Raw genomic sequence first — 12,558 nt, forward strand, 5'->3', positions numbered from 1 at the left:
TCTGTGCTGTCTGTCTGTGGTCGTGTTTTAACCTCCGCTCCGTCGTTTCCCTCGTCTCCAGTGGTGGCCATCTACGACTACACCAAGGACAAAGACGACGAGCTGAGCTTCAGCGAAGGCGCCATCATCTACATCATCAAGAAGAACGACGACGGCTGGTTCGAGGGAGTGTCCAGCGGCGTCACCGGCCTCTTCCCCGGCAACTACGTCGAACCCATCATGCACTACGCTGACTGACCAGGCCGGGAGTAGCTCTATAAGACGCGTTCACGAGTGTGTGTTAGGGGGTGAGCGGGCGCCGGCTCCTGGGCTCGGAGTGTATGAGGGATCGGAGAGAGACGGCGTGATCTGTAAATACGATGAGTCGGCCGTTTTTTAGTATTTTTTTACAGCGAATGTTTGATCACGTCGCGATGCAAAAAGTCTGCCATTTGAAATTCGAACCCAGTCCGAGGTGTTTATGATGAACATATACGAGATCGAGTTCTAAACCATACATTATAGATAACACTCATCTAACACGGCAGTAAGTCTGAAATGTGATTCCGATCCTGACATGAAGCATGCCTACGACTTTTATATGTATAGAAACGTCGAGATTTAATGAAAAAAAAATTGATGTTTTGGGGTTTTTTGTTTTTTTTTCCCGTCCTGATACTTGAAGGTATTAATGGACGTCTTACATTTGATTTTAATACTTAAATATTATCCGATCGATCCCTCTGATCCCGATCCTTTTCTTTTTTCTTTTTTTAATACAGAACAGTGATTTATTTTTCTTCTCTCTGCACGATGAACAGAACCGGAGCTGTAGATTGCTTACGCTGTAGACTTTAAAGTTATGAAAAGTGTGTTAATCAGTATACAATCCAAACCTGCCGGTGATCAGCCAGATACAACTGCCGAGGGATTTCGGAGAACTGGTCACTTCCGTGCACAGATTAATGAACGACATCAGATTTGTGAAACTGGTTCGTAATCAAAAGCCAGGGAAATATCGACGATAAATTTTGTAAATGTCTGTGAAGTTCACCGGTTTTCCTCTGATCCATTGGTTCACGTCATTAACGTCACCGTGTCCAGAATTGTCCACGGGATGCTGTGACTCGACTCGTTCCCAAATCTAACCCCAGGACCAGAGGGTTTATTGTATTATGTTTTTTTTTTTTGTTTGTTTGTTTTTAAATAAATCCCAATACCCATCCCAGGTATTTTCAACTGCAGTTGGTTCTGTTTCCTGTTTTCCTCAGCACGAGCTTTCCAGAATAATCCACCTAACGTCCGACGTTAACGAACGAGGCCTTTCTCCGTCCCGTGGGCCTCTAATGCAACCTTTTTTACTCGATCCTGATCGAGTGCGTGTTTCCGATCACGTGACCCTACACGTGAAAGCAGGGGTTCAACACGTAGTGACTGGTGATGGGGACCATTATTTAAAAGAGCTTCCAATGGGTTGTTTTAATAGCGCCGAAACACAAGGGTGCCAATACTTTCCATGTTTAAAAAAATATATATATATACACACTACTAAGTTGAATTTTTTCGCCCCGACCGACTATCGAGCGCATAAATGAACGTACTTTTCCGAAGGTCGACGTTTCCGTATTATAAATTCCTTATTCTAATAGTTTGAGATGCCGGAGTTTTGATTTCCGTGAGCCGTAATCATCGAGATTTAAAAAAAAAAAAAAAAAAAAAAGCTTAAAATATTTCACTTTATGTGTAATGAATCTAGAATTTATGAAAGTTATATTACAGGAACAAATTAAAACTTTTAATTTTAATCAAATTAAAACTTCCACGATTTTCTAATTTTCTGAAATGCACCTGTGTACTGTAAATCCTCACACATGAAGAACTAAAATAAACTCAGGATGTAATAACCTTTTTTTTTAAAAAAAAAAAAAAAAACAAACAAACCATGCTCCAGCTGATTCCTCCACATCTGCCCCACAGTCTGTATTAATAACTGCCCCAAAGTTGAAATGTAGTCTTTTATAATAAAGCGTAGTCTTTTCTTTACATGATTGTGCACGGCGATGTGGAGGAGAAATAAACGAGCACAGACGGGATTAACTTAAAAAAACATGGTGTTTAATATCTCTCACACACACACACACACACACACACACGTGGTGGATTTAAGGCCTTGTCTGTTAACGACGCGGAGTTTCATAAATTAAAGTCGTGATTTGGCCTGGACGGTGGGACGGACGGACTTCCTGGAGACGTCTGTAAGATTTGCGTTCAGTCGGTGAAGTCTCCCGACATCCTCCTATCCCATAATGCCCTGCTTCTGACGAAGAGGACACATACAGTACGGTGACCATGTAAAACGTTATTTTTCTCAAACGGAAAATCTCCTTCACCCGAACACACTAAGCACGGCGTTAAGGCGGTGAAGCGCTCGTCTCCGGAGCTCTGATCTCTTCTTATTTAGCGCGTTTCAGGTGCGGCTGTCTGTTCCGGTCCCAGACAGCCGCCTATATACCAGCGTTACCTTTCAGTACAGCAGTGCTGCGAGTGTCCGGGTGGAGGGGTGTGACGTGACCAGATGCCCTGCTGTAAGTGTGTGTAGGTGATGGTAGAGGTGTGTAGCTGCCTGTAGTGACGCTCGGGAGGTCCCCGGTTCACTTGTCCCGGTTAAGGACGAGTTCGGTGAGGCGGATCAGAGCGTCTCGCTCGGGGGACGGCTGCAGACGGCTGATCTGACGCGTGGCCTCGTGGCAGTAACGCTGGGCGAGGAAGCTCGTCTGCTCCACGCCATCACTCTGACCAGACACACACACACACACACACACACACACACACACACACGCACGCAGGGGGACTTAATGAATAAACATCCTAATTAATGTGTAATTATAACACTAATATTATTATACCACAGTACTCTCTTGTTGAATTCTGATTGGTCAGAAACTGTGGATTTATTTTCTATATCAGTACAGGTTTATATAGACGTTATGGTTTCTACAGTAACGACTCGTCAGTTTTCAGACGTGTATCAGGAGAGGAGTTTTCACACGTTACGGGTTCTCCGGAACGTGACGCGCTGTGGGATTCGGTTCGTTTTGGTAAAGTGAAGGGAGAGACTGGTGGAAGAGGAATAAAACACTTCAACACGTGCGGTTACTGGATAATAATCCGCTTCAGGGGGGTAACAGCGGCGCAGGGTAACAGCAGCTCAGGGTAACACTAGCGCAGGGTAACAGCAGCTCAGGGTAACACTAGCGCAGGGTAACAGCAGCTCAGGGTAACACTAGCGCAGGGTAACTAGCGCGGGGTAACAGCAGCTCAGGGTAACACTAGCGCAGGGTAACACTAGCGCAGGGTAACAGCAGCTCAGGGTAACAGCAGCGCAGGGTAACAGCAGCTCAGGGTAACACTAGCGCAGGGTAACAGCAGCTCAGGGTAACACTAGCGCAGGGTAACTAGCGCGGGGTAACAGCAGCTCAGGGTAACACTAGCGCAGGGTAACAGCAGCTCAGGGTAACACTAGCGCAGGGTAACAGCAGCGCAGGGTAACACTAGCGCAGGGTAACAGCAGCGCAGGGTAACAGCAGCGCAGGGTAACACTAGCGCAGGGTAACAGCAGCTCAGGGTAACACTAGCACAGGGTAACTAGCGCGGGGTAACAGCAGCTCAGGGTAACACTAGCGCAGGGTAACACTAGCGCAGGGTAACTAGCGCAGGGTAACAGCAGCTCAGGGTAACACTAGCGCAGGGTAACAGCAGCGCGGGGTAACTAGCGCAGGGTAACAGCAGCGCGGGGTAACAGCAGCGCGGGGTAACTAGCGCAGGGTAACAGCAGCGCAGGGTAACAGCAGCGTGGGGTAACTAGCGCAGGGTAACAGCAGCGCGGGGTAACTAGCGCAGGGTAACACACCTACTGGGTTTTCCTGAAAAGGGGAAAGAAATCAGTGAGGAGCTGAGAGAGGGAAAGAAAGAAATGAGGGTCAGGAGAGGAAAGGAGAAGAGAAAGTGACAACTCGAGACAGAGAGAGAGAGAAAGGAGTGAATTATAATTGTTGATGAACAGCAATACGAGTGCTCTCTCTCTCTCTCTCTCTCTCTCTCTACTTTTCACTCTCATGCTTTCTCTCGCTCCCTTTCCCTCCATCTCCTCTTTTTGTCTCCCTGTCTCCTTTTTTGTCTCTTCCTTGCTCTCTCGCTCCCTTACTCTCTCTCGCTCTCTCATCTTTGTCAGTCTCTCTCCCACTCCTTTGTCCCTCACTCCTCTTTTTGTCTCTCTCTTGCTCTCCTCTTTCTGTCTCTCTCACTCCTCTTTTTGTCTCCCTCACTCCTCTTTGTCTCCCTCACTCCTCTCTTTGTCTCCCTCACTCCACTTTCTGTCCCTCACTCCTCTTTTTGTCTCCCTCACTCCTCTTTTTGTCTCTCTCTTGCTCTCTCTCTCCTCTTTCTGTCTCTCTCTCCTCTTTCTGTCTCTCTCTCTCCTCTTTCTGTCTCTCTCTCTCCTCTTTGTCTCCCTCACTCCTCTTTTTGTCTCCCTCACTCCTCTTTCTGTCCCTCACTCCTCTTTGTCTCCCTCACTCCTCTTTTTGTCTCTCTCTTGCTCTCTCTCTCCTCTTTCTGTCTCTCTCTCCTCTTTCTGTCTCTCTCTCCTCTTTCTGTCTCTCTCTCTCCTCTTTCTGTCTCTCTCTCTCCTCTTTGTCTCCCTCACTCCTCTTTTTGTCTCCCTCACTCCTCTTTCTGTCCCTCACTCCTCTTTGTCTCCCTCACTCCTCTTTGTCTCCCTCACTCCTCTTTTTGTCTCTCTCTTGCTCTCTCTCTCCTCTTTCTGTCTCTCTCTCCTCTTTCTGTCTCTCTCTCCTCTTTCTGTCTCTCTCTCTCCTCTTTCTGTCTCTCTCTCTCCTCTTTCTGTCTCTCTCTCTCCTCTTTGTCTCCCTCACTCCTCTTTCTGTCTATCTCTTGCTCTCTCTCTCCTCTTTCTGTCTCTCTCACTCCTCTTTTTCTTTCTTTCTCTCTCTCATCTTACGAGCGGTTTGATGATAAACACACATGAGAGAGAGAGAGAGAGAGAGAGAGAGAGAGAGAGAGAGATGACGGCACTGAGCTGCATGATGTGAAATCTGAGATGATCTTAATGGCTGCTTTCAGAGACCAGCTCGCTGTGGTGTTCCTCTCTCTCTCGCTCACCTCCAGGACGTATCTCCAGGCCCGATCGACGTCTCCATCTGAACCGAAACGTCTCATGATCATCGAGTGGAGCTCCGGAAACTGTGACAGAGGAGGAAACAAATACACCGAGATGGTTCTTAGTCTCATAAACCAATCTGATCACGTCAGTCTTGAACGCACCACTCGCAGATCGGTCTTTCTAACGGACGTGCGCGTCAACAAACCGGCCTGTGTTCACTTTGGTTAACCGTCTCCTACATTACCCACCATGCCGTTCCACTACCCGAGGACAGAGGTGCGGTGAAGGTTACTGTGCAGGAAATGAGCTTGTTTTATTGTAAATAAAGCGTTCTCTTACTGACGCCCCCAACTCGGACCCTCGGGCGTTCACGTGCCCTCCTATCCGTCATTTCTCCCCAAGCAGAGCGATGCAGCGGTGCTTTAGTCATTTCGTATTTCCTAGAAGTAAACACGTCGGCGTCCGCAGCACTCACGCGAACATCACGGGTGATATAATGTTTCTGCACTGCATTCTGGGACTCCAGCGCTTGTGCCGACGTCTCCGCTACCTCTACGCCAGACTTCTCTTTAATATGACGCCGAACGTCTGAGGATACGAGAGCGTGAGAGAGAGAGGAAAGAAGCTCTTGTTCTTTTTAGGAAATTATTTCCCCAATTTGGATGGAACCGTGTGTATAATAACTGAAAGATGATGAGATGAGCGAGGCGAGGCGAGGCGATGTGAGGCGAGGTACCTGTTGGCATGCGAACAGTACGGGTCCGGTGGCCAATCCCAGCCTGAGGTCTGCGGCTGACGGCTTCCCCAGCTGATTAGCGCACGACGTGAAGTCCAGCACATCATCCACCAGCTACAGGAAATAAACTCACCGTCATTCGTCATTATGACCGTAATCTCAGTACAGCAGTTACACTGAAATGCTAGTGTGTGTGTGTGTGTGTGTGTGTTACTCTCAGCGGTGTTTTCGGACTATCAGTAATCACACCTACAGAAATTGCTTACATGCCCGTTTCACCCATTTCTAACTAGACCCGACGACTGTGTGTATATTGAGAAGATGATACACGAGTGCTTCATCCCTCAGTCTTTGCTGCACCACCTGCTCGTATACTGTACATGTACATCATTTTGTGTAAATGTACAGGATCCTCACAGCTTTTATTTTGCTGTGGACCTTCGTGCGTTTTATTACAGTAGTATTATTATTCTTCTTCCCATTTATGTTTTGACTACCTCAGCACTCTATATAAAGAATGTGTGTTATTTATTAATCAGGGGGGTGCGCTTACTTTTACTACCCGCACTCCGTCTCCTATCAAGGGGCTGTACCGCGTATATCGAGCGCGGGCTTGCTAACAAACTTTAACCAGATGCATTTGACAACACTTCTTTAAAAAAATAATACAATTTAAAAAAACTGTTTAAAAAAGAAAGAAAGAACTGAAAAAAGTAAAGTTTTCTTTTAAAAAAAAAAAAAAAAACCTGAACATTTAACAGTTTTTAAAGATGTAAAACATCAACATTAGCTGCTTCCAGAAAAATAAAAAAATAAAAAATAAATAAATAAAAACATCTCTCTGATATGTATTGTGACATCACTTACGGCGATATCGATGTTTAAATTGTCGTATCGCGACAACAAAATACACATCCTGAAAGCGGTGGAGTACGAGCGCCGAGCGCCGAGCTCGGACGAGCGCGTGTAGGAGGCGTTACCTGGAAGGCGATGCCCACGTTGCGGCCGTACTGATAGGCGATCTCGTGCACCTCGGGGTCAGAGTTCACCAGAATGGAAACCTGGAGTTTGGGAGAAAGGGAAAGAGGACGTGTCGGACCGGTTGTCCTCGTACGCGGCGCGTTTATTCCTGAGGACAGAACGTACATACTGCTTTACAGCTGTTCGCGATCAGACTCGCCGTCTTCTTAAACGTCTTCTCGAGGTAGTGTTTGAACCGCTCGTTCTCGTTTTCTTTGGATCCCAGCTGCATGAATTCCCCTGTCACGGAGAACATGTAGCATCTCGTTGGACTTTGTTTTTTTTTTTTTTTATAAATCAGTGATGTTAGATCTCACTTTCTCTTACACACACGCACGTGAAGTCGTACCTCTGACCAGATCCTCGATGACTTGAGAGAGTACAGATACCACGGTGGTGTTCCCGATGCGTGCGAGGGCCATGGACGCTGCAGAGAGAATGAAATCTCCAGCCAGGATGGCCTTCAGACACACACACACACACACACACACACACACACACACACACACACAATTTCACTACAAACCTGAATCAATACCATCAATTCATACAGAAGATTCTCAAGAAAACCATCAACAGAGAACCCCCCCTCCCCCTCCCCGAACACTCACCTTCCTCTCCCCCCACACCTCATTGATAGTGGTTTTTCCTCGCCTCATATCCGCACCGTCGATGACATCATCGTGCACCAAGCTGGCCGTGTGGATCATCTCGGAGATCATGGCGATGGAGCGCTGGGCCGGGAGCAGATGCCTGAGACGCGGTGAGGAAACATGAACACGGTGATGTATCAGCCGGATTATTTCTACACCGTCATGTCGTCATACCCAGGGCTCTGTAAAGATTCTTCCGGCCCGGAGCGCAGCTGAACGCTCCAACCCGATCGGTCAGGGGTTCCGGCTGTAACGTGAACGCCGGTTTGTATTAATGCTCTCGTTTGGATACGTTATCGTTTCCATAGTAACGGCTCGTACGCATGGACGACGGACGCTCTGCTCGGTCGAAGACCGATCATTCATGGATTTAAAAAGTGTTTAACGAAATAAAACCTAATATAACCGCTGATGTGGTGGACGGTCTCTGTTAGGAGACGTTTATTTACGGAAGGAGTCTCGAGTGTCAGCGCTCCGGGATAGTTATAGCAGAAAGTCTGCAGAGAAGAGGAGAGGAAGAGGGAGAGACAAGAGGGAGAGGGAGAGGAGTGAAAGAGGGAGAGGAGAGAAGAGAAAGAGGGAGAGGAGAGAAAGAGGGAGAGGAGAGAAAGACGGAGAGGAGTGAAAGACGGAGAGGAGTGAAGTGAAAGAGGGAGAGGGAGAGGAGTGAAAGAGGGAGAGGAGAGAAAGAGGGAGAGGAGTGAAGTGAAAGAGGGAGAGGAGTGAAAGAGGGAGAGGGGTGAAGTGAAAGAGGGAGAGGAGTGAAAGAGGGAGAGGGAGAGGAGTGAAAGAGGGAGAGGAGTGAAGTGAAAGAGGGAGAGGGAGAGGAGTGAAAGAGGGAGAGGAGAGAAAGAGGGAGAGGAGTGAAGTGAAAGAGGGATAGGAGTGAAAGAGGGAGAGGGAGAGGAGTGAAAGAGGGAGAGGAGTGAAGTGAAAGAGGGAGAGGAGTGAAGTGAAAGAGGGAGAGGAGTGAAGTGAAAGAGGGAGAGGAGTGAAAGAGGGAGAGGAGAGAAAGAGGGAGAGGGAGAGGAGTGAAAGAGGGAGAGGAGAGAAAGAGGGAGAGGAGTGAAGTGAAAGAGGGAGAGGAGTGAAGTGAAAGAGGGAGAGGAGTGAAGTGAAAGAGGGAGAGGAGAGGGAGAGGAGAGAAAGAGGGAGAGGAGTGAAAGAGGGAGAGGAGTGATGTGAAAGAGGGAGAGGAGTGAAGTGAAAGAGGGAGAGGAGTGAAGTGAAAGAGGGAGAGGAGTGAAGTGAAAGAGGGAGAGGAGTGAAAGAGGGAGAGGAGTGAAGTGAAAGAGGGAGAGGAGTGAAAGAAAGAAGAGGAGAGAACAGAACTGAACCAGAGAGAGAAGTCAAGAGATGAGGAGAGGAAGAGAAAGATAGAAGAGGAAGAGGGAGAGAAGCAAAAGGGGGAGAGGTGAGGAAGAGAAAGGGGGAGAGGTGAGGAAGAGAAAGGGGGAGAGGAGAGGAAGAGAAAGGGGGAGAGGAGAGGAAGAGAAAGGGGGAGAGGTGAGGAAGAGAAAGGGGGAGAGGAGAGGAAGAGAAAGGGGGAGAGGAGAGGAAGAGAAAGGGGGAGAGGTGAGGAAGAGAAAGGGGGAGAGGAGAGGAAGAGAAAGGGGGAGAGGTGAGGAAGAGAAAGGGGGAGAGGAGAGGAAGAGAAAGGGGGAGAGGAGAGGAAGAGAAAGGGGGAGAGGAGAGGAAGAGAAAGGGGGAGAGGAGAGGAAGAGGGAGAGGACAGAAGAGAAAGATGAAGAGAAAGGGAGGGAAGAGAAGAGACAGATGAAGAGAGAGAAGAGACGGATGAAGAGAGAGAAGAGACGGATGAAGAGAGAGAAGAGACGGATGAAGAGAAGGAGAAGAGGAAGAGAAGGAGAGGTCAGTGAGGGAAGGACAGTTAAAGGAGGTTAGAATCTAAGTGATAACAGACCCCTGTGTCTCAGACGTTCCACAGCATTAACTCCACCTCTGCAGCGTTAATGTGATGATGATGTAATAAATGAGAGCCTGTGATTGGTCGGGGAACGGCTGTGGCACTCGCACAATACGGGGAAAAGTTCCGTCACTGATCGTACATCAAACCAAACACACACTTTAATAAATCAGTGTTTTAATCTGTTTATTCGATCAGGGGTTTATTTCTTTGGTGTTTTTTCTCTTAATATTCAATCTTATTATTATTATTTTTTTAATAATCTAATCAAATGCACAGCACTTTGGTCAACTTTTGTTGCTTTAAATGTGCGTTATAAAGAAATCATATATATATTTACTTACTGATATCGCGTTCGATAAAACCGAGCGGTTTTACCACAACAGTATCAGGGGTCTGGGACGGGAATCATATCCAAAACACATGGAAAAGGTGAGCTCCATGCGTCCCGATAGAATGTTATCATCATAACGATGAGGTAAAGCTGATTAAAGCGTTATAGCAGTTCAGGTTTTATAGCAGTGTCTCTCTCACACACACACACACACACACACACACACACACACCAGTAGTAGAGGTCGAACTATAATGGATTTTACCGATACGGATAACTACGTTTAATTAGATCATTCTGTTTTTAAAACTGATGCTGAATGACACCACTACACTGAAAAGTAAAATAATGCTGAACTTTATTACAAAAATAAACAACACTGACTGTAAATATACGGTACGTTAACATTTATTAATAAATATTAAAATAAATAAAAAGATATACGTCCACGCTATACCATAAAAATACAGACATCCAAAATAAAAAACACTTCAAATATCACTACAAAACGAGTCAGCGACGGTTTTTATTCCGCCTCTAGAGGCCGCTCTCGTACCGTGTAACGACAGCGGACTCTTCCCGGCCTGCTATCGGTGCCAATTAATCGTTAAAACCGCTCGATGGTTAAAACCTCTCCACTCTAGAGTGAGGAATAAGAAAGCTCACCCGTCTCTGTTGCTGTGAACGTTGCACGCTCGGGCCATTAACACCACGATCATGGGCCGAAGAGCTTTCCCCTTCCCGTCAAAGTAATAATCACACAGCGCTTTCAGCTCCGCCTTGGACACGAGTAGCTGCTGGAGCACACAATCACACACACACACACACGTTAGAGCGCTGTATATCCGGACACGGTGTTTTACTCCTCGACATACGGCATTATCTGACTCTGGAATATAAACGCAGACCTTTTTAATATCCTCGTACAGATTTTTCAGATCCTCCTGCGCCAGTGAAAAAGGGTCTTTCAGCTTCGCGTCGCTGTGAACCCTACGGCAGGAGCAGGTCCGGGCCGCCGTGGGGTAAAGGACACCACTTCTGTACCTGGGTAACAGCGAGTCAGGAGAAAACACACACACGTCTCTGGCATACTGAGAAACACCCGACACACTCGCTGTGTGAAGAACCTTTTACAGTATACGCTCGGTGTGAACCGATCCGTAACAATACTAACCGTGTAAAAGCGCTGGACCTGACGGGGTTGTGTGTGTGTCTGACAGGAAGCAGCACCTGAGCGGGAACAGTCAGAGCGTTCAGTACACGAGTGTGTGAGTGAGTGTGTGTGTGTGTGAGAGAGAGTGGTGTTCAGTACATGAGTGTCTGAGCAGAGGAACATTCGGTTTAATTCAGCTGTGAGACATAAACAGCACTGAGGGGGTCGCGACCTTTAGGTCTGAAACACAAGACTCACACATGTCTGTACAGTGTGTGTGAGTGTGAGTGTGTGTGTGTTTATGTAAAATATGACCATAACAACTGTTATTTGATTTAAATTAGTTATTTATCCGAAATCTACTGCAGGATGAGTTTACTGTCTGCAAACTAAACATTTCATTCTGCAAGAAAACTTGTGCACATGACGAAGATCTTCAAAGATAATAATAAGAAGAAGAAGAAGAAAAGAAGACCGCACCAATAAATAAATACAAAGCAAAGAAAGCATGATCAATATTAAGACGAGATCACCCAACAACAACAACAACAACAACAATAATAATAATAATAATAATAATAATAATACAGCACTACTAAAATGAATGAATGAATGAATGAACAGTGTGTGTTCATTCTCTCTCACAGACAGAGAGAGAGAGAGAGAGAGACAGAGAGAGAGAGAGAGAGAGAGAGAGAGAGAGAGACAGAGAGAGAGAGACAGAGAGAGACAGAGAGAGAGAGAGAGAGACTGAGAGAGAGAGAACAAACCAGAGCTTTAATGGTGTGTGACTGATGAAGTGAAAGTGAGTGGAGAGTAAAATCAGACCAGGAGCTGAAACACTCCCACTCAGTGACCTTCTCCACTCGTGTGTGTCTGTGTGTGTGTGTGTGTGTGTGTGTGTGTGTTCTCCATACCTCTTTAACTAAACCCCCAGCCCCGGTTCCTCTCTCCCCGGTTCTTCTCTCCCCGGCAGTCACCGGTCTCCGGTTCACCCCCCAAACAGCGTCTATTACCCCTGTAACTGCCCCGCGCCCCTTCCAGCAGCGCCGCCACTGCTCCGCCATGTTGCCCTCAGCACGGAGGACCGGTGTAGAGCTGCCCTCTCCGCTTCCTGCTTCACAAGGACCCCTGGGGTAGCTCTCACTTCCGCCTGACTGGAAATCCCACACTCCGCAGATTGTTTTAGTTTTTAATGTAATACTACTACTACTACTACTACTACTACTACTATTACTACTACTACTATTATTACTACTACTACTACTACTACTACTACTACTAATAATAATAATAATAATAATAATAATAATAATAATAATAATGGCAACATGAACACCCCCCTTTTCTTGTATGTACACATGCTCTAATAAAGATGTATTAAGAGAAAAAAAAGAGTCACTAGAATAGCTAAACAAGGCCAATAGTGTTCTACAAATAAAATAGCTACCTAAATGATGTCAAAGGTCCATCCAATCAGAAGGTGACCGGAAATCTGCGGGATGCAGGTTGTACGAGGGATTCAGTATGCAACAGCACACCGTGTTGATTATTGTAGAGGGGGAAATGCGACG

The 12,558-nt window shown here is 46.6% G+C and overlaps 2 protein-coding genes across 8 annotated transcripts in view; one reads left to right on the plus strand and one right to left on the minus strand.

Moving 5' to 3' along the window:
* Positions 1–1,223, plus strand: part of abi1a (abl-interactor 1a) — a 51,167-nt gene extending 49,944 nt beyond the window's left edge. For all 6 annotated transcript variants that reach the window (XM_053636948.1, XM_053636964.1, XM_053636974.1 and 3 more), the window contains one exon: positions 62–1,223. In XM_053636948.1, coding sequence (XP_053492923.1) covers positions 62–237 — 176 coding nt within the window. In that variant the 3' untranslated portion in view covers positions 238–1,223. The remainder of the gene's footprint in view (positions 1–61) is intronic.
* A 99-nt stretch (positions 1,224–1,322) lies between these two features.
* On the minus strand, positions 1,323–12,200 carry pdss1 (prenyl (decaprenyl) diphosphate synthase, subunit 1). 2 transcript variants are annotated; one of them, XM_053636992.1, is made up of 11 exons: positions 11,902–12,200; positions 11,006–11,061; positions 10,740–10,875; positions 10,498–10,628; positions 7,529–7,670; positions 7,267–7,378; positions 7,048–7,157; positions 6,878–6,958; positions 5,898–6,011; positions 5,161–5,241; positions 1,323–2,771 (listed from the first exon to the last, which is right to left on the minus strand). In XM_053636992.1, exons 1-11 carry the CDS (start codon positions 12,049–12,051, stop codon positions 2,631–2,633), a joined length of 1,254 nt encoding a protein of 417 aa, XP_053492967.1. In that variant the 5' UTR covers positions 12,052–12,200; the 3' UTR covers positions 1,323–2,630. The 2 variants fall into 2 exon arrangements, with proteins under 2 accessions (XP_053492967.1, XP_053492975.1); XM_053637000.1 differs by having other exon boundaries at positions 10,498–10,625; positions 11,902–12,194.
* Between the last annotated feature and the right edge of the window lie 358 nt (positions 12,201–12,558).

Source organism: Ictalurus furcatus, chromosome 1 (assembly GCF_023375685.1).
Source record: "Ictalurus furcatus strain D&B chromosome 1, Billie_1.0, whole genome shotgun sequence".
Lineage (NCBI taxonomy): Eukaryota > Metazoa > Chordata > Actinopteri > Siluriformes > Ictaluridae > Ictalurus > Ictalurus furcatus.

Coding starts and splice junctions, on each gene's coding strand:
- pdss1 (XM_053636992.1), bottom strand. CDS start 12,051: ATGGCGGAGCAGTGGCGGCGCTGCTGGAAGGGGCGCGGGGCAGTTACA. Junction 10,876..11,005: donor AGGTCCAGCGCTTTTACACG/GTTAGTATTGTT, acceptor GCTGTTACCCAG/GTACAGAAGTGGTGTCCTTT. Junction 7,671..10,497: donor GTTCACAGCAACAGAGACGG/GTGAGCTTTCTT, acceptor ACCGCGTCTCAG/GCATCTGCTCCCGGCCCAGC.